Source organism: Somniosus microcephalus, chromosome 5, assembly GCF_052327205.1.
Source record: "Somniosus microcephalus isolate GS21.2 chromosome 5, FLI_Smic_1.0, whole genome shotgun sequence".
Classification (NCBI taxonomy): Eukaryota; Metazoa; Chordata; class Chondrichthyes; order Squaliformes; family Somniosidae; genus Somniosus; species Somniosus microcephalus.
In genome coordinates this window covers 6,015,611-6,036,188 of record NC_140991.1, presented here as the reverse complement: position 1 = coordinate 6,036,188, position 20,578 = coordinate 6,015,611, and the positions used below count along the sequence as shown (strand labels likewise).

Here is a 20,578-nt window from a genome sequence, read left to right as displayed (position 1 = left end):
GGCCTGGACTAATGATCCGGAATAATTACTAGTATCAGTAATGGTGACCATGAAACTATCGGATTGTCGTAAAAACCCATCTGGTTCACTAATGTCCTTTAGGGAAGGAAATCTGCCGTCCTTACCCGGTCTGGCCTATATGTGACTCCAGATCTACCAGCGATGTGGTTGACTCTTAACTGCCCTCTGGAACGGCCGAGCAAGCCACTCAGTTGTAGTTAAGAAGGCGGCTCACCACCACCTTCTCAATTAGGGATGGGCAATAAATGCTAGCCTTGCCAGCGATGCCCACATCCAGTGAAGGACTATAAATAGCCTGTATATTATACAAAGGCCAGTCTTAGGAAGGGGCTCTGCTGACAATACCAGTTCTGATGAAGGGCTTTAACTAGAACTTGCTGTCCTCCTCAAGCACAGAGACGTTGCAGAATGCCTTCCAGGGCACTGGGCAAAGAGTGGAGACCGAGCAAGGACAAAAGGTATCTTTGGGGTAGAGTAGTGAAAGCACAGTCGAAGAGAAGGGTCTTTCGGAAGTAACTAAAGGTAAGGAGAGAGGTGCCAAAGCAGAGATGCTGATGGGGGAGGTCCAGTGGGCAGGGACAGATTGGCTGAAGTAGGGAAGCGAGGGCTGGGAAAATGGTCGGCCACACTCTGAGATGTGGAGGATGCCTGCAGGAAGGAGATCGCTGAGGTAGGTTGGGGTGAGGCTCTGGCTGGACGAGGATCTGAGACATTAATGGAAACGTTAACATATATTTCTCTATTAGACTAAAACAGGGGGTGGGGAGGGGTCAGGTGAGGGGAACTTTCAAAATCTAAAGAGAAAGGTCAAGGCAATAGAGCAGTGTAGCGATTTGGATAAAAATAAGCAGAGTGTGACAGGAAGGGACAGAGCGTTTAACGGTAGCAGTGCAGCAGAGAATAAGGTCAAATCAGGGAATAATGGTAAAAAAAATTAAATTAAAGGCTCTTTATCTGAATGCATGAAGCAGTCATAACATGATAGATGAACTAATGGCAGAAATAGAGATAAATGGGTTTGATCTAATAGCCGTTACAGAGACGTGGTTGTAAGGTGACCAAAGTCGGGAACTAAATGTTCCAGGGTACTTGACGTTTCGAACAGATGGGCAGAATGGAAAAGGAGGGGGGTAGCCCTGATAATAAAAGATGACATAAGGACAGTAGAGAGAAAGGATCTCGGTTCGGAAGATCAGGAAGTAGAATCAGTGTGGGTGGAGATAAGGAATAACAAGGGGCAGAAAACACTGATGCGAGTAGTATATAGGCCCCCCTAACAGTAGCTATACCGTTGGACAGAATATTAATCAAGAAATAGTAGGAGCTTGTAACAAAGGTAATGCAATAATCGTGGGAGACTTTAATCTTCATATAGACTGGACAAATCAAATTGGCAAAGGTAGGCTGGAGGATCAGTTCATGGAATGCATTCGGGACAGTTTCCTAGAACAATACTTCATGGAACCAACCAGAGAACAGGTTATTTTAGATATTGTTTTGTGTAATGAGACAGGGTTAATTAGCAATCTCACAGGAAAAGATCCTCTGGGGCAGAGTGATCATAATATGATAGAATTTCACGTTAATTTTGAGAGTGACTTGCCTAAGTCTGAAATTAGAGTCTTAAACTTAAATAAAGCCAATTACATAGGTATGAGGGGTGAATTGGCTAAGGTAGATTGGAAAAATAGCTTAAAAGGTATGGCGGTAGATAAGCAGTGACTAGCATTTAAAGAAATATTTCATAATTCTCAACAAAAATACATTCCATTGAGAAACAAAAATTCTGAGGGAAAAATCCATCCGTGGCTAAGTAAAGAAGTTAAGGTTAGCATTAGATTGAAAGAAGAAGCTTATAATGTTGTGAAGAATAATAGTAAGCCTGAGGATTGGGAGAGTTTCAGAAACCAGCAAAGGATGACCAAAAAATTGATAAAAAGGGAAAAAATAGAGTATGAGAGAAAACTAACACGAAATATAAAAACAGATTGTAAGAGCTTCTACAAGTATGTAAAAAGGAAGTGAATAGCAAAAGTAAACATTGGTCCCTTAGAGGCTGAGACAGGAGAAATTATTATGGGGAATAAGGAAATGGCAGAAATGTTAAACAAATATTTTTGTATCTGTCTTCACAGAAGAAGACACAAAAAACAAACCAAAAATGGTTGAGAACTAATGAGGGTGAGGAACTTGGGTCTAATGAGGGTGAGGAACTTAACGTAATTAATATAAGTAGAGAAAAAGTACTAGAGAAACTATTGGGACTAAAACCCAACAAATCCCCTGGACCTGACGGCCTATATCCTAGGGTTCTAAAAGAGGTGGCTGCAGAGAGAGTGGATGCCTTGGTTTTGATCTTCCAAAATTCCCCAGATTCTGGAATGGTTCCAGTGGATTGGAAGGTCGCAAATGTAACCCCGCTATTCAAGAAAGGAGGGAGAGAGAAAACAGGGATCTACAGGCCAGTTAGCCCGACATCAGTCATTGGGAAAATGCTGGAATCCATTGTTAAGGAAGTGGTATCAGGGCTCTGAGAAACTCAGAACATGATTAGGCAGAGTCAACATGGTTTTATGAAAGGGAAATCGTGTTTGACAAATTTATTAGTGTTTTCTGAGGATGTAACTAGCAGGGTAGATAAAGGTTTACCACTGGATGTAGTATATTTGGATTTCCAAAAGGCATTTGATAAGGTGCTACATAAAAGGTTATTACACAAGATAAGGGCTCATGGGGTTGGGGGTAATAGAGTAGCATGGATAGAGGATTGGTTAATGGACAGAAAACAGAGAGTAGGGATAAACGGGTCTTTTTCATGTTGGCAGGCTGTAACTAGTGGGGTGCCACAAGGATCAGTGCTTGGGGCCTCAGCTAATTGCAATTAATATTAATGATCTCGATGAAGGGACCAAGTGTAATGTATCCAAGATTACTGATGATACAAAGCTAGGTGGGACAGTAAGCTGTGAGGAGAACACAAAGAGTCAGCAAAGGGATATAGGTAGACTGAGTGAGTGGGCAGTAAGGTGGCAGATGGAGTATAATGTAGGGAAACGTGAGGTTATCGTATGGTGAGACCACACCTGGAGTACTGGGCACAGTTTAGGTCTCCTTATCTAAGGAAGGATATACTTGCCTTGGAGGCGGTGCAACAAAGTTTCACTAGATTGATTCCTGGGATGAGAGGGCTGTTCTATGATGAGAGATTGTGTAGAATGGGCCGATACTCTCTGGAGTTTAGGAGAATGAGAGGTGATCTCATTGAAACATACAAGGTTCTGAAGGGGATGGACAGGGTAAATGCTGAGAGGTTGTTTCCCTTGGCTGGGGAGTCTAGAACTAGGGGGCATAGTCTCAGGATAAGGGGTCGGCCATTTAAGACTGAGATGAGGAGGAATTTCTTCGCTCAGAGGGTGGTGAATCTTTGGGTTTCTCTGCCCCAGAGGGCTGTGGATGCTGAATCGTTGAGTATATTCAAGGCTGAGATCGATAGATATTTGGATTCTAGGAGAATCAAGGGATATGGGGATCGGGCGGGAAAGTGGAGTTGAGGTCGATGATCAGCCATGATCTTATTGAATGGCGGAGCAGGCTCGAGGGGCCGAATGGCCGGCTCCTGCTCTTACTTCTTTTGTTGTTATGCTCTCTGACTCGCTGTGTTTTCCCAGCATCCACAGCTTGTCTTTCTCTCCTCCCACTCACAGACCCTCGCGCGTTCTCACGGGGACCCTGCACCGCGCGGGCTCTGGGGCTGCACAGTACCTTCCAAATCGTTGGCAGGTTTTATGGCAGAGAGCTCAGGATCAAACTTCCCGCTGTCCGCTTTGTTGGACTTCTTGGGGCTGGAGGTGGTTGGATTCTTTTCAGAAGCTGAGAGAAAAGAAGGGGAGAAAAACAAATGAGCCAGATGAAGTGAACATTGGGATAATGCTGGGGTAAAGGGAAAGGAGGGGGAGGAATTTCTGAAATGTGGTCAGGAAAATTTCCTTGACCAATATGTTCTAGGAAGGAGACATTGCTGGATCTGGTGTTGGGGAATGAGGTCGACCAAGTGTTTGTGGGAGAACACTTGGGTGCGAGTGATCATCGTATCATAAGATTTAGATTAGCAATGGAGAGGAGCAAGGAACAATCTAGAGTGGAACTTCTAAACTGGAATAGGGCTAACTTCAATGGGATGCGAAAGGATCTAGCCTGGGTAAAATGGAACCAAAGACTGACAGGAGAAACAGTAACGGAACAATGGGTGATCTTTAAGGAGATGTTCCAAGTACAGGCTAGGTACATTCCAACAAGAGGGAAGGGTAAGGGAACCAAAGCAAGGGCTCCTTGGATGATGAGGGCGATAGAGAAGATGATGAAACAAAAAAAGAGGGTGTTTGATGCATGTCAGGTGAATTCTTCAAGGGAGAATCAGGCCAAATACAATAAGTTGAGAGGGGAAGTGAAGATGAAAATAAGATTGGCAAAGAGAGAATATGAGAGTAGAATGGCGGTTAACATAAAAGGGAACCCAAAAATCTTCTGCCGGCATGTAAATAGTAAGCGGGTAGTAAGAGGCGGGGTGGGGCCTATTAGGGACAAAGAAGGTGATATATACTTAGAGGTGCAGGGCAAGGCTAGAATACTCAATGAGTACTTTGTATCGGTGTTTACTAAGGAGGTGGATGCTGACAAAATATCGGTAGAAGTGGAAAAGGTAGAAGCAATGGAAGGGGTGAAAATTGATAGACAGGATGTACTAGAAAGGCTGGGTATGCTTAGAGTTGACAAGTCGCCTGGTCCAGATGGCTTGCATCCCAGGTTGCTAAGGGAATTGGGGGAGGAGATAGCGGAAGGGCTTGCCATAATTTTCCAATCTTCCCTAGATGCGGGGGAGGTGCCCGAGGGTTGGAAAGTGGCAAATGTGATACCATTGTTCAAGAAAGGGTGTAAGGACAATCCTAGTAACTACAGGCCGGTCAGTTTAACATCAGTGGTGGGTAAAGTTTTAGAAACAATAATCAAGGAAAAAATGAATGGGCACATGGAGAGGTTTAAGCTAATTAAGGAGAGCCAACACAGATTTGTAAAAGGCAGATCGTGTTTGACTAATCTAATTGAATTTTTTGATGAAGTAACAGGGAGGATTGATGAAGGGAATGCAATGGATGTTGTCTACATGGATTTTTGGAAGGTGTTTGACAAAGTACCACATAGAAGGCTGGTTAACAAAATTGAGGCTCATGCAATAATATAAGATTGTGAGGGGGCTTGATCGGGTGGATGCGGGGAGGATGTTTCCACTGATGGGTGAGACAAGAACTAGGGGGCATAATCTTAGAATAAGGGGCTGCCGTTTCAAAACTGAGATGAGGAGAAACTTCTTCACTCAGAGGGTAGTAAATCTATGGAATTTGCTACCTCAGAGAGCTGTGGAAGCTGCGACATTAAATACATTTAAAACGGAGATAGACAGTTTCCTAGCTGATAAGGGAATTAGGGGTTACGGGGAGCGGGCAGGGAAGTGGACGTGAGTCTAGGTTCAGATCAGCCATGATCCTATTGAATGGCGGAGCAGGCCCGAGGGGCCGTGTGGCCTACTCCTGCTTCTACTTCTTATGTTCTTATGTTCTTATGAATAGGTGGGTCAGTGGCAGCTTGGATAAGGAATTGGCTTAAGGACAGAAAACAGTGAGTTGTGGTAAATGGCTGTTTTACAGACTGGAGGGTGGTAGACAGTGGTGTTCCCCAAGGGTCAGTGCTGGGGCCACTGCTTTTTTTGATATATATAAATGACCTGGATATTGGAATAGAGAGTAGAATTTCTAAATTTGCCGATGACACCAAACTTGGGGGTGTGGCAAACAGTGAGGATGATACCAATCGACTGCAACAGGACATAGAAAGGCTAGCAGAATGGGCAGACAAGTGGCAGATGGAATTTAATACAGAGAAGTGTGAGGTGATGCATTTTGGCAGAAGGAACAGGGAGAGGCAATATACACTTAATGGCACAGTTTTAAAGAGTGTGCAGGGACAGAGGGACCTGAGAGTTAATGTGCATAGGTCCCTGAAGGTGGCGGGACATATTGAGAGAGTGGTTAACAAAGCATATGGGATCTTGGGCTTCATAAATGGAGGTATTGTGTACAAAAGTAGAGAAGTTATGCTGAACCTTTATAAAGCGCTGGTTAGGCCACAACTGGAGTATTGCGTCCAGTTCTGGTCACCACACTTTAGGAAGGATGTGAAGGCCCTTGAGAGGGTGCAGAGGAGTTTTACCAGAATGGTTCCGGGGATGGGGGATCTTAGCTACAAGGACAGGTTGGAGAAGCTGGATTTGTTTTCATTAGAGCAAAGGAGGTTGAGACATGATTTGATAGAGGTGTACAAGATTATGACGGGTTTGGATAGGCTAGACGGGGAAAGGCTGTTCCCACTAGTTGATGGTACAAGGACTAGGGGACACAGATTTAAGGTTTTGGGCAAGAGATACAGGGGGACGTGAGGAAAAACCTTTTTACGCAGCGAGTGGTGAAGACCTGGAACTCACTGCCGACGGAAGTGGTGGAAGCGGAGACACTGAATGTTTTCAAGGGGAGACTGGATAGGCACTTGAGGGAAATAAACTTGCAGGGCTACGGGGATAGAGCGGGGGAATGGGACTGACTGGATTGTTCTAGAGAGCCGGCACGGACTCGATGGGCCGAATGGCCTCCTTCTGTGCCTTTGTGATGCTATGTCAACAGGATGCACCTTCTGATAGATAAGAGGTGTGACGGGACAATCAGCGGGAGAGCTGCGTACTTGCTTATTTTTTTTACATACTTTTATAGGATGTGGGCATCATTTATTGCCCATCCCTATTTGCCCTTGAGAAGGTAGTGGTGAGCCACTTTCTTGAACCGCTGCAGTCCATGTGGTGAAGGTACTCCCACAGTGCTGTTAGGGAGGGAGTTCCAGGACTTTGACCCAGCAACGATGAAGGATCGGCCGATATATTTCTAAGTCAGGATGGTGTGTGACTTGGAGGGGAACTTGGAGGTGGTGGTGTTCCCATTCGCCTGCTGTTCTTGTCACCCATCCTGCCCTGAAGCTGCTGGCTTGTGCTGGGATAGTTTACAGGTGCTCTCTACCCTACCGCACTTCGCCCAGGTCCTTATTCTTCAGGTGCAAGCCTAGACGTTGTGTTGCCACAATATTTGATCATGGAATGCGTCAAGACCTAGCCGGGTCCTGTCTCCCCACAGCGTCCACACATGCGCACTTTCCAGGGGGCTCAGAGGACAGCAGACAGGAGCACGTGGTGTGTCCCCCACCCTCCTTAGCCCCGGGGCTCTGAGGCCAATTGTAGTGACCTCACCACTGTCCCAACTGAGGCCAGCTCAGTCAATGCGTCCCAGGACAGAAGCTGGGATCGTCCAGAGCTGTGCATTGGGCACAAGTTTTCGGGAAGTCACGTACCCCCACTTTAGATTACCTTCTCTTGTTCTCCCCCAATTGTCTTCCCTGTGCCACAGAGCCTGGGTGAAAGAGCGGATGGGTAACTCACTCGTAGACCAATCCCCGTACCCTCTGGAACCAGCCGCCATGAGATGTACGTGAGCAGGCATCTCTAGCTCTGAGTTTTCCTCCCTCTCTGTGAGCAACACCTGATCTCCATTCTGATGAAAGTTCTAACGAAAGGTCATCGACCTGAAATGTTAACTCTGGACTGGATTTTGTGAATGGGGGCGCGTTGGGGGCGGGACTGCTGGTTTTCGGGTTTCAGTCCCGCACCCAATGACGTCTGGCCAATCCACGCTATTTTCCCTTGATTGACCTTGTTAAGCCCGCCCTGCGGGCTTAGCCAGTCAATTAAGGGAAAGCCGGTGACAGAGGGCGTCAGCGTATGACGTTTCATCTGCCGAAAACTTTTTGACAGATGAATTGTCAGCGTTTGACAGTTTAGAGAAGCTGCCAAACACCGACAATCCCTGTTTTAAGGTGAGCCCTTGCACAGAAGGCTCACCAAAACCTCTTTTCTCAGCAGAAATCAGATGGCTGCTACATCTGAGAATGCAGCAACCATTCTGTCATCTCTATCTGAGAATGCAGCAACCATTCTGTCATCTCTATCTGAGAATGCAGCAGCGACTCTGTCATCTCTATCTGAGAATGCAGCAACCATTCTGTCATCTCTATCTGAGAATGCAGCAACCATTCTGTCATCTCTATCTGAGAATGCAGCAACCATTCTGTCATCTCTATCTGAGAATGCAGCAGCGACTCTGTCATCTCTATCTGAGAATGCAGCAACCATTCTGTCATCTCTATCTGAGAATGCAGCAACCATTCTGTCATCTCTATCTGAGAATGCAGCAGTGACTCTGTCATCTCTATCTGAGAATGCAGCAGCGACTCTGTCATCTCTATCTGAGAATGCAGCAGCGACTCTGTCATCTCTATCTGAGAATGCAGCAGCGACTCTGTCATCTCTATCTGAGAATGCAGCAGCGACTCTGTCATCTCTATCTGAGAATGCAGCAGCGACTCTGTCATCTCTATCTGAGAATGCAGCAGCGACTCTGTCATCTCTATCTGAGAATGCAGCAGCGACTCTGTCATCTCTATCTGAGAATGCAGCAGCCATTCTGTCATCTCTGCTGCTGAGATGAGGCACCTCCGGATCCCCAAGGGTTGAAACCTGCAGGAAGAAACAAAGGTAAGTAAACTTTTTCCAACACTTTACACTCACCTCTCATACTTACCTCTCCACACTTGCACCCATCACTCACCTCCACAGCGCACTTTTCGATCCCTCTCACCCCCGGAGACCCACTGCTCGCCTCGCTGACCCTGGCGAGGTTCACAGCCGTCGGGGAGCCCGCACTTGCAAGGGTAAAATGGGGATAATCCTCAATACTGCCTGTTAACAGGCAGTTAATTGGCTCTAATCCCCTTGCTGCCTCGAGGAGACGGGTCCCTGCGTGAGTTGAGGACCCGCCTCCCAGGAAAATGGCACGGAGGCGGGTTGGGAGCGGGTTCGTTACCCGCTTCCAGTTTCTGCCATTTTCCCGGCAGTCCCGCCTCCCCAGGGCTGGGAAAATTCCTCCTCTGTTTCTCTCTCCACAGATGCTGCCTGACCTGCTGAGTGTTTCCAGCATTTTCTGTTTTTATTCCTGATCTCCACTTGCTGAGATTACGGTATTTGAGGGCGTTATGAATTCAGGTCTGCCCCGATACCTATTCGGGTTCAGTAACGTCAGCCGCTCGCTTAAGTGGTTTGGCCACTCGTATCCCTTGGACATTAACTCGCACTGCCCTATACCTACTAGCCCGGTGTGTAATAGTGATACCCTGTCCCTTGTGATCGGGACATTTCTTACACATAAGTACTCCTTCAATTTCTCCAAAGAAATATCCACCGGCATTTATATTATTCCTTTAATGTTGTCAAATGTCCCAAGGCGCTTCATAATATATAATCAGGCAGAAATTGACACCGAGCCTTGTAAGGAGATATCAGGACAAGTGACCAAAAGTTTGGTCAAAGGGATACTCCGACTCTCTGATGGTCACCCCCGGCCCCCACACGATACTCCGACCCTCTGATGGTCACCCCCGGCCTCCACACGATACTCCGACCCTCTGATGGTCACCCCCGGCCCCCACACGATACTCCGACCCTTTGATGGTCACCCCCGACCCCCACACGATACTCCGACCCTCTGATGGTCACCCCTGACCCCCACAAGATACTCCAACCCTCTGATGGTCACCCCTGACCCCCACACGATACTCCGACCCTCTGATGGTCACCCCTGACACCCACACGATACTCCGACCCTCTGATGGTCACCCCTGACCCCCACACGATACTCCGACCCTCTGATGGTCACCCCTGACCCCCACAAGATACTCCGACCCTCTGATGATCGCTCCTGACCCCCACACGATACTCCGACCCTCTGATGGTCACCCCTGACCCCCACACGATACTCCGACCCTCTGATGGTCACCCCTGACCCCCACACGATACTCCGACCCTCTGATGGTCACCCCTGACCCCCACACGATACTCCGACCCTCTGATGGTCACCCCTGACCCCCACATGATACTCCGACCCTCTGATCATCACCCCCAGCTCCCACACGATACTCCGACCCTCTGATGGTCACCCCTGACCCCCACTCGGTGCTCCGACCCTCTGATGGTCACCCCCGACCCCCACATGGTACTCCGACCCTCTGATGGTCACCCCTGACCCCCACACGATACTCCGACCCTCTGATGGTCACCCCTGACCCCCACACGATACTCCAACCCTCTGATGCTCACCCCTGACCCCCACACGATACTCCGACCCTCTGATGGTCACCCCCGACCCCCACACGATACTCCGACCCTCTGATGGTCACCCCTGACCCCCACACGATACGCCGACCCTCTGATGGTCACCCAATACAATACAATACAAATCGCTTTATTGGCATGATAAGGTACATCTTATGTTGCCAAAGCATCAAAATACATTTATGGTTGAACACATAAACGCGGTTCCATTCATACAGTGTATAAACAGGTATATCCCTGAGTTTATAAATATATTTTCGCCTTGTTTATATATACTCTTGTCTTAGTTTACTGGTTGTCCCTCTGTTCATGGCAAGCTGTAACATAGTGTGCCGCCAGTGTTACACAGCTTCTCTCCTCCCCCAGTAGGAATGGGAGTTTTTGGTTGTCAGTCAGATTTCTGAATTCAGGGCATATTTGTGAGAATTTTTGATAGAAATTCTCTCTGATGCCCTGGTATTTTCCACAGGCTGTGAGGAAGTGCATCTCTGTCTCAACTACTCCCTGACTGCAGTGAGAGCATATCCTGTCTTCTCTTGGCAGCCTGGTCTGCCTGTGTCTGCCTTTTTCGATCGCTAGGCTATGTTCGCTAAGTCTGTACCTTGTCAAGGTTCTTCTCAGTTTGTTATCCTTTACCATGGTCAGGTAATCAGCTATGTTGTATTGTCTGTTTAGGGCCAAGTAGCAATTGAGTTTGCTTTGGGTTTTTGTTGTTTCTGCCCAATATGACAGATATTTTTCCTTTTGCTTAGCGACGATTGTGTTGGGTCGAATTCTTTGTGTTACCCTGTCACTGTCCTGGGGCTGGTTATTGTTAGTATTGTTATTAGTTACTTTATTGAGTCCCAGGACTAGTTGACTGAGGGTATTCTTCTTTATGGTCAGCTCTTGGCATTTCAGGGCGTCGTAGTGATAGCATTGGGGGTTGCTCATTTGTAGGTGATTCCAAAATTTGGTGGCTCTTTTTTGGATAGTGATTATTAATGGGTATTGGCCTAGTTCCGCCCTGCATGCGTTGTTTACTGTTTTCCTTTGAGTCCGGAGGATACTTTTACAGAATTCCGCATGTAGGATCTCAATTGGGTGTTTGTCCCATTTTGCAAAACCCCCGACCCCCACACGGTGCTCCGACCCTCTGATGGTCACCCCTGACCCCACACGATACTCCGACCCTCTGATGGTCACCCCCGAGCCCCACACGGTGCCCCGGCCCTCTGATGGTCACCCCTGACCCCCACACGGTGCTCCGACCCTCTGATGGTCACCCCTGACCCCCACACGGTGCTCTGACCCTCTGGTGGTCACCCCTGACACCCACACGGTGCTCCGACCCTCTGATGATCACCCCTAACCCCCACACGATACTCCGACCCTCTGATGATCACCCCCGACCCCCACACGGTGCTCCGACCCTCTGATGGTCACCCCCAACCCCCACACGGTGCTCCGACCCTCTGATGGTCAACTCTGACCCCCACACGGTGCTCTGACCCTCTGATGATCACCCCTGACCCCCACACAGTGCTCCGACCCTCTGATGGTCACCCCTGACCCCCACACAATACTCCGACCCTCTGATGATCACCCCCGACCCCCACACGATACTCCAACCCTCTGATGATCACCCCTGACCCCCACACGGTGCTCCGACCCTCTGATGGTCACCCCTGACCCCCACACGGTACTCCGACCCTCTGATGGTCACCCCTGACCCCCACACGGTGCTCCGACCCTCTGATGGTCACCCCTGACCCCCACACGATACTCCGACCCTCTGATGATCGCCCCCTGACCCCCACACGGTGCTCCGACCCTCTGATGATCACCCCTGACCCCCACACGGTACTCCGACCCTCTGGTGGTCACCCCTGACCCCCACACGGTGCTCCGACCCTCTGATGATCACCCCTGACCCCCACACAATACTCCGACCCTCTGATGATCACCCCCGACCCCCACACGATGCTCCGACCCTCTGATGGTCACCCCCGACCCCCACACGGTGCTCCGACCCTCTGATGGTCAACCCTGACCCCCACACGGTGCCCTGACCCTCTGATGATCACCCCTGACCCCCACACGGTGCTCCGACCTTCTGATGATCACTCCGCAACACTCCCCCGAACCTCCGGCCCTCCAATCAGCTGCTTCGGCCCCCAATCGATCCCTACTAACCCCCCACCCCCCCCGACCCCAGGGCCCCCTCCCCGGGCTCCTCCGGCACCCCCGCGACCACGCCCCAGCTCCATCTCGATTCTTGCCTCCCTCCCGGCCTCCTCTCTGCAGCCTAGTGCCAAAGGCCTACCAGGCCGCAGCCAGCCAACCTCTCAATCTAGCTGGCTGCAGGTGGGAAACAGAGGTTTCCAAAGCAAATCAGGCCCTGCCATTAAATTCAGCAGGACCTGCAGGAAACCTGTTCTCCCGATTAAAGTTCAGGCCATTGAACCTGCAAAGGGATATAGGTAGACTGAGTGACTGGGCAGTAAGGTGGCAAATGGAGTATAATGTAGGGAAATGTGAGGTTATTCACTTTGGTAGGAAGAATAGAAAAAACAGAATATTTTTTAAATGACGAGAAACTATTAAATGTTGGTGTTCAGAGGGAATTGGGGGTTCTTGTACAAGAAACACAGAAAGCTGGCATGCAGGTACAGCAAGCAATAAGGAAGGCAAATGGCATGTTGGCCTTTATTTCAAGGGGATTGGAGTATAAGAGTAAGGAGGTATTGCTACAATTGTACAGGGCCTTGGTGAGACCACACCTGGAGTACTGGGCACAGTTTTGGTCTCCTTATCTAAGGAAGGATATACTTGCCTTGGAGGTGGTGCAACAAAGGTTCACTAGATTGATTCCTGGGATGAGAGGGCTGTCCTATGATGAGAGATTGTGTAGAATGGGCCGATACTCTCTGGAGTTTAGAAGAATGAGAGGTGATCTCATTGAAACATACAAGATTCTGAGGGGGATTGACAGGGTAAATGCTGAGAGGTTGTTTCCCCTGGCTGGAGTGTCTAGAACTAGGGGTCACAGTCTCAGGATAAGGGGTCGGCCATTTTAGACTGAGATGAGGAGGAATTTCTTCACTCAGAGGGTTGTGAATCTTTGGATTTCTCTGCCCCAGAGGGCTGTACATGCTGAGTCTTTGAGTATAATCGATAGGTTTTCGACTCTAGGGGAATCAAGGGATATGGAGATCGGGCAGGAAAGTGGTGTTGAGGTCGATGATCAGCCATGGTCTCATTGAATGGCGGAGCAGGCTCGAGGGGCCGAATGGCCGACTCCTGCTCCTATCTTCTATGTTTCTATGTTTGTCTTGCTCACAATTTTCTCCACTCCTTCGCTGATGCTGCTGACGAGGAGAAAACTGGTGGAAAGGAGGAGGAAGGAACACAAAAATCCTACAATCAAGCTGAGGATTTGGAGGTTTCAAATCGCGTGCCCTTTGCAGCCGTGCTTTCTGCCAGCTGCAGACTCCCTCGGTCAGACTTCTGCTTTGTGTACTTTGTGATCCAATATCTACAAGTATTTTCAATACCTTTTTTTGCCGCCTGACTGGATTTCTTTGTTGCTTTCCCAGCTCCGGGCTTTGATTTCCCTCCTTTGCGGTTGGACATGTTGTTAAACGCATCAAAAAACTCTCTGATCGGGAGCGTCACTGGAACAGAGAGAGAATTTATCTCCAGTTAATCACCGGGGAAATAGCTGCCCCGGAGCTGAATGTAGTGCTGAAGACACTGCGAAGAGGGATGGTCCCAGCACTTAACAAAGAGACTCGGAGGCAGGGAAAAGGACTCCAAGAAGGGCAATGGCATGAGCTAAATGTAGGCAGAACCCGTGGGTCCCACCAGCCTAGCTGAACATCCCAGGAACTACGACCGAGCAGAGTGCAACTGCTAAATACATGCTGCCCCAACTGAACCACAAAACAAACCAAATTTAACAATGTACGTCCCACACGTACCATGTCATGAAAGTGAACAAAGTATCTCCTTCAAACACCGTGCACCCAGTGTCCCAGAGCATTGCCCACAGATACCCTGCACCCAGTGTCCCAGAGCATTGCCCGCAGTTACCCTGCACACAGTGTCCCAGAGCATTGCCCGCAGTTACCCTGCACCCAGTGTCCCAGAGCATTGCCCACAGATACCCTGCACACAGTGTCCCAGAGCATTGCCCGCAGTTACCCTGCACCCAGTGCCCCAGAGCATTGCCCGCAGTTACCCTGCACCCAGTGTCCCAGAGCATTGCCCGCAGTTACCCTGCACCCAGTGTACCAGAGCATTGCCTGCAGATACCCTGCACCCAGTGTCCCAGAGCATTGCCTGCAGATACCCTGCACCCAGTGTCCCAGAGCATTGCCTGCAGATACCCTGCACCCAGTGTCCCAGAGCATTGCCTGCAGATACCCTGCACCCAGTGTCCCAGAGCATTGCCCGCAGATACCCTGTACCCAGTGTACCAGAGCATTGCCCGCAGTTACCCTGCACCCAGTGTCCCAGAGCATTGCCCGCAGATACCCTGCACCCAGTGTACCAGAGCATTGCCCGCAGTTACCCTGCACCCAGTGTCCCAGAGCATTGCCCGCAGATACCCTGCACCCAGTGTCCCAGAGCATTGCCTGCAGATACCCTGCACCCAGTGCCCCAGAGCATTGCCCTCAGATACCATGCACCCAGTGTCCCAGAGCATTGCCCCCAGATACCCCGCACCCAGTGTACCAGAGCATTGCCCGCAGATACCCTGCACCCAGTGTCCCAGAGCATCGCCCGCAGATACCCTGTACCCAGTGTACCAGAGCATTGCCCGCAGATACCCTGCACCCAGTGTCCCAGAGCATTGCCCGCAGATACCCTGCACCCAGTGTCCCAGAGCATTGCCCGCAGATACCCTGCACCCAGTGTCCCAGAGCATTGCCCCAGATACCCTGCACCCAGTGTACCAGAGCATTGCCCGCAGATACCCTGCACCCAGTGTCCCAGAGCATTGCCCGCAGATACCCTGCACCCAGTGTCCCAGAGCATTGCCCGCAGATACCCTGCACCCAGTGTCCCAGAGCATTGCCCTCAGATACCATGCACCCAGTGTCCCAGAGCATTGCCCCCAGATACCCCGCACCCAGTGTACCAGAGCATTGCCCGCAGATACCCTGCACCCAGTGTACCAGAGCATTGCCCGCAGACACACTGCACCCAGTGTACCAGAGCATTGCCCACAGATACCCTGCAACCAGTGTACCAGAGCATTTCCCAGAGATACCCTGCACCCAGTGTCCCAGAGCATTGCCCGCAGATACCCTGCAACCAGTGTACCAGAGCATTTCCCACAGATACCCTGCACCCAGTGTCCCAGAGCATTGCCCGCAGATACCCTGTACCCAGTGTACCAGAGCATTGCCCGCAGATACCCTGCACCCAGTGTCCCAAAGCATTGCCCGCAGATACCCTGTACCCAGTGTACCAGAGCATTGCCCGCAGATACCCTGCACACAGTGTCCCAGAGCATTGCCCACAGATACCCTGCACCCAGTGTCCCAGAGCATTGCCCGCAGATACCCTGCACCCAGTGTCCCAGAGCATCGCCCGCAGATACCCTGTACCCAGTGTACCAGAGCATTGCCCGCAGATACCCTGCACCCAGAGCCCCAGAGCATTGCCCGCAGTTACCCTGCACCCAGTGTCCCAGAGCATTGCCCGCAGTTACCCTGCACCCAGTGTCCCAGAGCATTGCCCGCAGTTACCCTGCACCCAGTGTACCAGAGCATTGCCTGCAGATACCCTGCACCCAGTGTCCCAGAGCATTGCCTGCAGATACCCTGCACCCAGTGTCCCAGAGCATTGCCTGCAGATACCCTGCACCCAGTGTCCCAGAGCATTGCCTGCAGATACCCTGCACCCAGTGTCCCAGAGCATTGCCCGCAGATACCCTGTACCCAGTGTACCAGAGCATTGCCCGCAGTTACCCTGCACCCAGTGTCCCAGAGCATTGCCCGCAGATACCCTGCACCCAGTGTACCAGAGCATTGCCCGCAGTTACCCTGCACCCAGTGTCCCAGAGCATTGCCCGCAGATACCCTGCACCCAGTGTCCCAGAGCATTGCCTGCAGATACCCTGCACCCAGTGTCCCAGAGCATTGCCCTCAGATACCATGCACCCAGTGTCCCAGAGCATTGCCCCCAGATACCCCGCACCCAGTGTACCAGAGCATTGCCCGCAGATACCCTGCACCCAGTGTCCCAGAGCATCGCCCGCAGATACCCTGTACCCAGTGTACCAGAGCATTGCCCGCAGATACCCTGCACCCAGTGTCCCAGAGCATTGCCCGCAGATACCCTGCACCCAGTGTCCCAGAGCATTGCCCGCAGATACCCTGCACCCAGTGTCCCAGAGCATTGCCCCCAGATACCGTGCACCCAGTGTACCAGAGCATTGCCCGCAGATACCCTGCACCCAGTGTCCCAGAGCATTGCCCGCAGATACCCTGCACCCAGTGTCCCAGAGCATTGCCCGCAGATACCCTGCACCCAGTGTCCCAGAGCATTGCCCTCAGATACCATGCACCCAGTGTCCCAGAGCATTGCCCCCAGATACCCCGCACCCAGTGTACCAGAGCATTGCCCGCAGATACCCTGCACCCAGTGTACCAGAGCATTGCCCGCAGACACCCTGCACCCAGTGTACCAGAGCATTGCCCACAGATACCCTGCAACCAGTGTACCAGAGCATTTCCCAGAGATACCCTGCACCCAGTGTCCCAGAGCATTGCCCGCAGATACCCTGCAACCAGTGTACCAGAGCATTTCCCACAGATACCCTGCACCCAGTGTCCCAGAGCATTGCCCGCAGATACCCTGTACCCAGTGTACCAGAGCATTGCCCGCAGATAACCTGCACCCAGTGTCCCAAAGCATTGCCCGCAGATACCCTGTACCCAGTGTACCAGAGCATTGCCCGCAGATACCCTGCACACAGTGTCCCAGAGCATTGCCCACAGATACCCTGCACCCAGTGTCCCAGAGCATTGCCCGCAGATACCCTGCACCCAGTGTCCCAGAGCATCGCCCGCAGATACCCTGTACCCAGTGTACCAGAGCATTGCCCGCAGATACCCTGCACCCAGTGTCCCAGAGCATTGCCCGCAGATACCCTGCACCCAGTGTCCCAGAGCATTGCCCGCAGATACCCTGCACCCAGTGTCCCAGAGCATTGCCCCCAGATACCCTGCACCCAGTGTACCAGAGCATTGCCCGCAGATACCCTGCACCCAGTGTCCCAGAGCATTGCCCGCAGATACCCTGCACCCAGTGTCCCAGAGCATTGCCCGCAGATACCCTGCACCCAGTGTCCCAGAGCATTGCCCTCAGATACCATGCACCCAGTGTCCCAGAGCATTGCCCCCAGATACCCCGCACCCAGTGTACCAGAGCATTGCCCGCAGATACCCTGCACCCAGTGTACCAGAGCATTGCCCGCAGACACCCTGCACCCAGTGTACCAGAGCATTGCCCGCAGATACCCTGCACCCAGTGTCCCAGAGCATTGCCCGCAGATACCCTGCACCCAGTGTCCCAGAGCATTGCCCGCAGATACCCTGCACCCAGTGTCCCAGAGCATTGCCCCCAGATACCCTGCACCCAGTGTACCAGAGCATTGCCCGCAGATACCCTGCACCCAGTGTACCAGAGCATTGCCCGCAGACACCCTGCACCCAGTGTACCAGAGCATTGCCCGCAGATACCCTGCACCCAGTGTCCCAGAGCATTGCCCGCAGATACCCTGCACCCAGTGTCCCAGAGCATTGCCCGCAGATACCCTGCACCCAGTGTCCCAGAGCATTGCCCGCAGATACCCTGCACCCAGTGTCCCAGAGCATTGCCCGCAGATACCCTGCACCCAGTGTCCCAGAGCATTGCCCCCAGATACCCTGCACCCAGTGTACCAGAGCATTGCCCGCAGATACCCTGCACCCAGTGTCCCAGAGCATTGCCCGCAGATACCCTGCACCCAGTGTCCCAGAGCATTGCCCGCAGATACCGTGCACCCAGTGTCCCAGAGCATTGCCCGCAGATACCCTGCACCCAGTGTCCCAGAGCATTGCCCCCAGATACCCTGCACCCAGTGTACCAGAGCATTGCCCGCAGATACCCTGCACCCAGTGTCCCAGAGCATTGCCCGCAGATACCCTGCACCCAGTGTCCCAGAGCATTGCCCGCAGATACCCTGCACCCAGTGTCCCAGAGCATTGCCCTCAGATACCATGCACCCAGTGTCCCAGAGCATTGCCCCCAGATACCCTGCACCCAGTGTACCAGAGCATTGCCCGCAGATACCCTGCACCCAGTGTACCAGAGCATTGCCCGCAGACACCCTGCACCCAGTATACCAGAGCATTGGCCGCAGATACCCTGCACCCAGTGTCCCAGAGCATTGCCCGTAGATACCCTGCACCCAGTGTCCCAGAGCATTGCCCGCAGATACCCTGCACCCAGTGTCCCAGAGCATTGCCCGCAGATACCCTGCACCCAGTGTCCCAGAGCATTGCCCGCAGATACCCTGCACCCAGTGTCCCAGAGCATTGCCCCCAGATACCCTGCACCCAGTGTACCAGAGCATTGCCCGCAGATACCCTGCACCCAGTGTCCCAGAGCATTGCCCGCAGATACCCTGCACCCAGTGTCCCAGAGCATTGCCCGCAGATACCCTGCACCCAGTGTCCCAGAGCATTGCCCTCAGATACCATGCACCCAGTGTCCCAGAGCATTGCCCCCAGATACCCTGCACCCAGTGTACCAGAGCATTGCCCGCAGATACCCTGCACCCAGTGTACCAGAGCATTGCCCGCAGATACCCTGCACCCAGTGTACCAGAGCATTGCCCACAGATACCCTGCACCCAGTGTACCAGAGCATTGCCCGCAGATACCCTGCACCCAGTGTACCAGAGCATTGCCCCCAGATACCCTGCACCCAGTGTACCAGAGCATTGCCCGCAGATACCCTGCACCCAGTGTACCAGTGCATTGCCACAGATACCGTGCCAAGTGTGCTGAGGTAACCCCCACAAATACCATATCAAGTGTTCCAATGCACAATCCACAAACATCCCAGTGTCTCTCTCTGTTATTCCCATTATCCCAGTCTCTCTCTCCCTCTCTGTTATTCCCAGTCTCTCTCTCACCCTCCCTGTTATTCCCAGTCTCTGTCTCTCTCTCTGTGTATTATTGCCATTATCCCAGTCTCTCTCTCTCCCTCCGTTATTCCCAGTCTCTCCCTCTCTGCTTTTCCCATTATCCCAGTCTCCCTCTCTCTGTATTATTCCCATGATCCCAGTCTCTCTCTCTGTATTATTCCCATTATCCCAGTCTCTCTGGCTGTATTATTCCCATGATCCCAGTCTCTCTCTCTGTATTAGTCCCATTATCCCAGTCTCCCTCTCTGTATTATTCCCATTATACCAGTCTCTCTCTCTGTATTATTCCCATTATCCCAGTCTCCCTCTCTGTATTATTCCCATTTTCCCAGTCTCCCTCTCTGTATTATTCCCATTATCCCAGTCTCCCTCACTGTATTATTCCCATTATCCCAGTCTCTCTCTCTGTATTATTCCCATTATCCCAGTCTCCCTCTCTGTATTATTCCCATTATCCCAGTCTCCCTCACTGTATTATTCCCATTATCCCAGTCTCTCTCTCTCTCTCTCTCTCTCTATTGTCCCAGTCTCTCTCTCTCTCTCTCTATTATCCCAGTCTCTCTCTCTCTCTCTCTCTCTATTATCCCAGTCTCTCTCTCTCTCTCTCTCTCTCTATTGTCCCAGTCTCTCTCTCTCTCTCTCTATTATCCCAGTCTCTCTCTCTCTCTCTCTCTCTATTATCCCAGTCTCTCTCTCTCTCTCTCTCTCTGTTTTATCCCAGTCTCTCTCTCTCTCTCTCTCTATTATCCCAGTCTCTCCCTCTCTGTTTTTACCATTCTTCTAGTTGCTCTCTTTCTCTTTCTCTCTCTCGGTGTTTGTGAGTGTCTCCTAGCAACCGCCCGCTGCCGGAAATTGCGTTCCGACCTTTGCCCCGCCCCCTCAGAATGATATTCGCGCGGGAAACATTCCGACTTCTGCTTTGACCACGTGCCCCAACTGGCCACAGCTATAGGATGGGTCTGTATGGCCCAATGGGCAGTGAGTCTATAGGATGGGTCTGTATGGTCCAATAGGCAGTGAGTCTATAGGATGGGTCTGTATGGCCCAATGGG

The 20,578-nt window shown here is 51.4% G+C and overlaps 1 protein-coding gene across 2 annotated transcripts in view; it reads right to left on the bottom strand.

Moving 5' to 3' along the window:
- Window positions 1-20,367, bottom strand: part of LOC147116840 (uncharacterized) — a 45,854-nt gene extending 25,487 nt beyond the window's left edge. Inside the window, exons 1-3 of one of the 2 annotated variants that reach the window (XM_085987095.1) lie at window positions 20,300-20,367; window positions 13,876-13,995; window positions 3,784-3,891 (exon numbers count right to left, since the gene is read on the bottom strand). In XM_085987095.1, coding sequence (XP_085843221.1) covers window positions 3,784-3,891; window positions 13,876-13,954 — 187 coding nt within the window. In that variant the 5' untranslated portion in view covers window positions 13,955-13,995; window positions 20,300-20,367. The remainder of the gene's footprint in view (window positions 1-3,783; window positions 3,892-13,875; window positions 13,996-20,299) is intronic. The other variant, XM_085987096.1, reaches the window with a different exon arrangement.
- Between the last annotated feature and the right edge of the window lie 211 nt (window positions 20,368-20,578).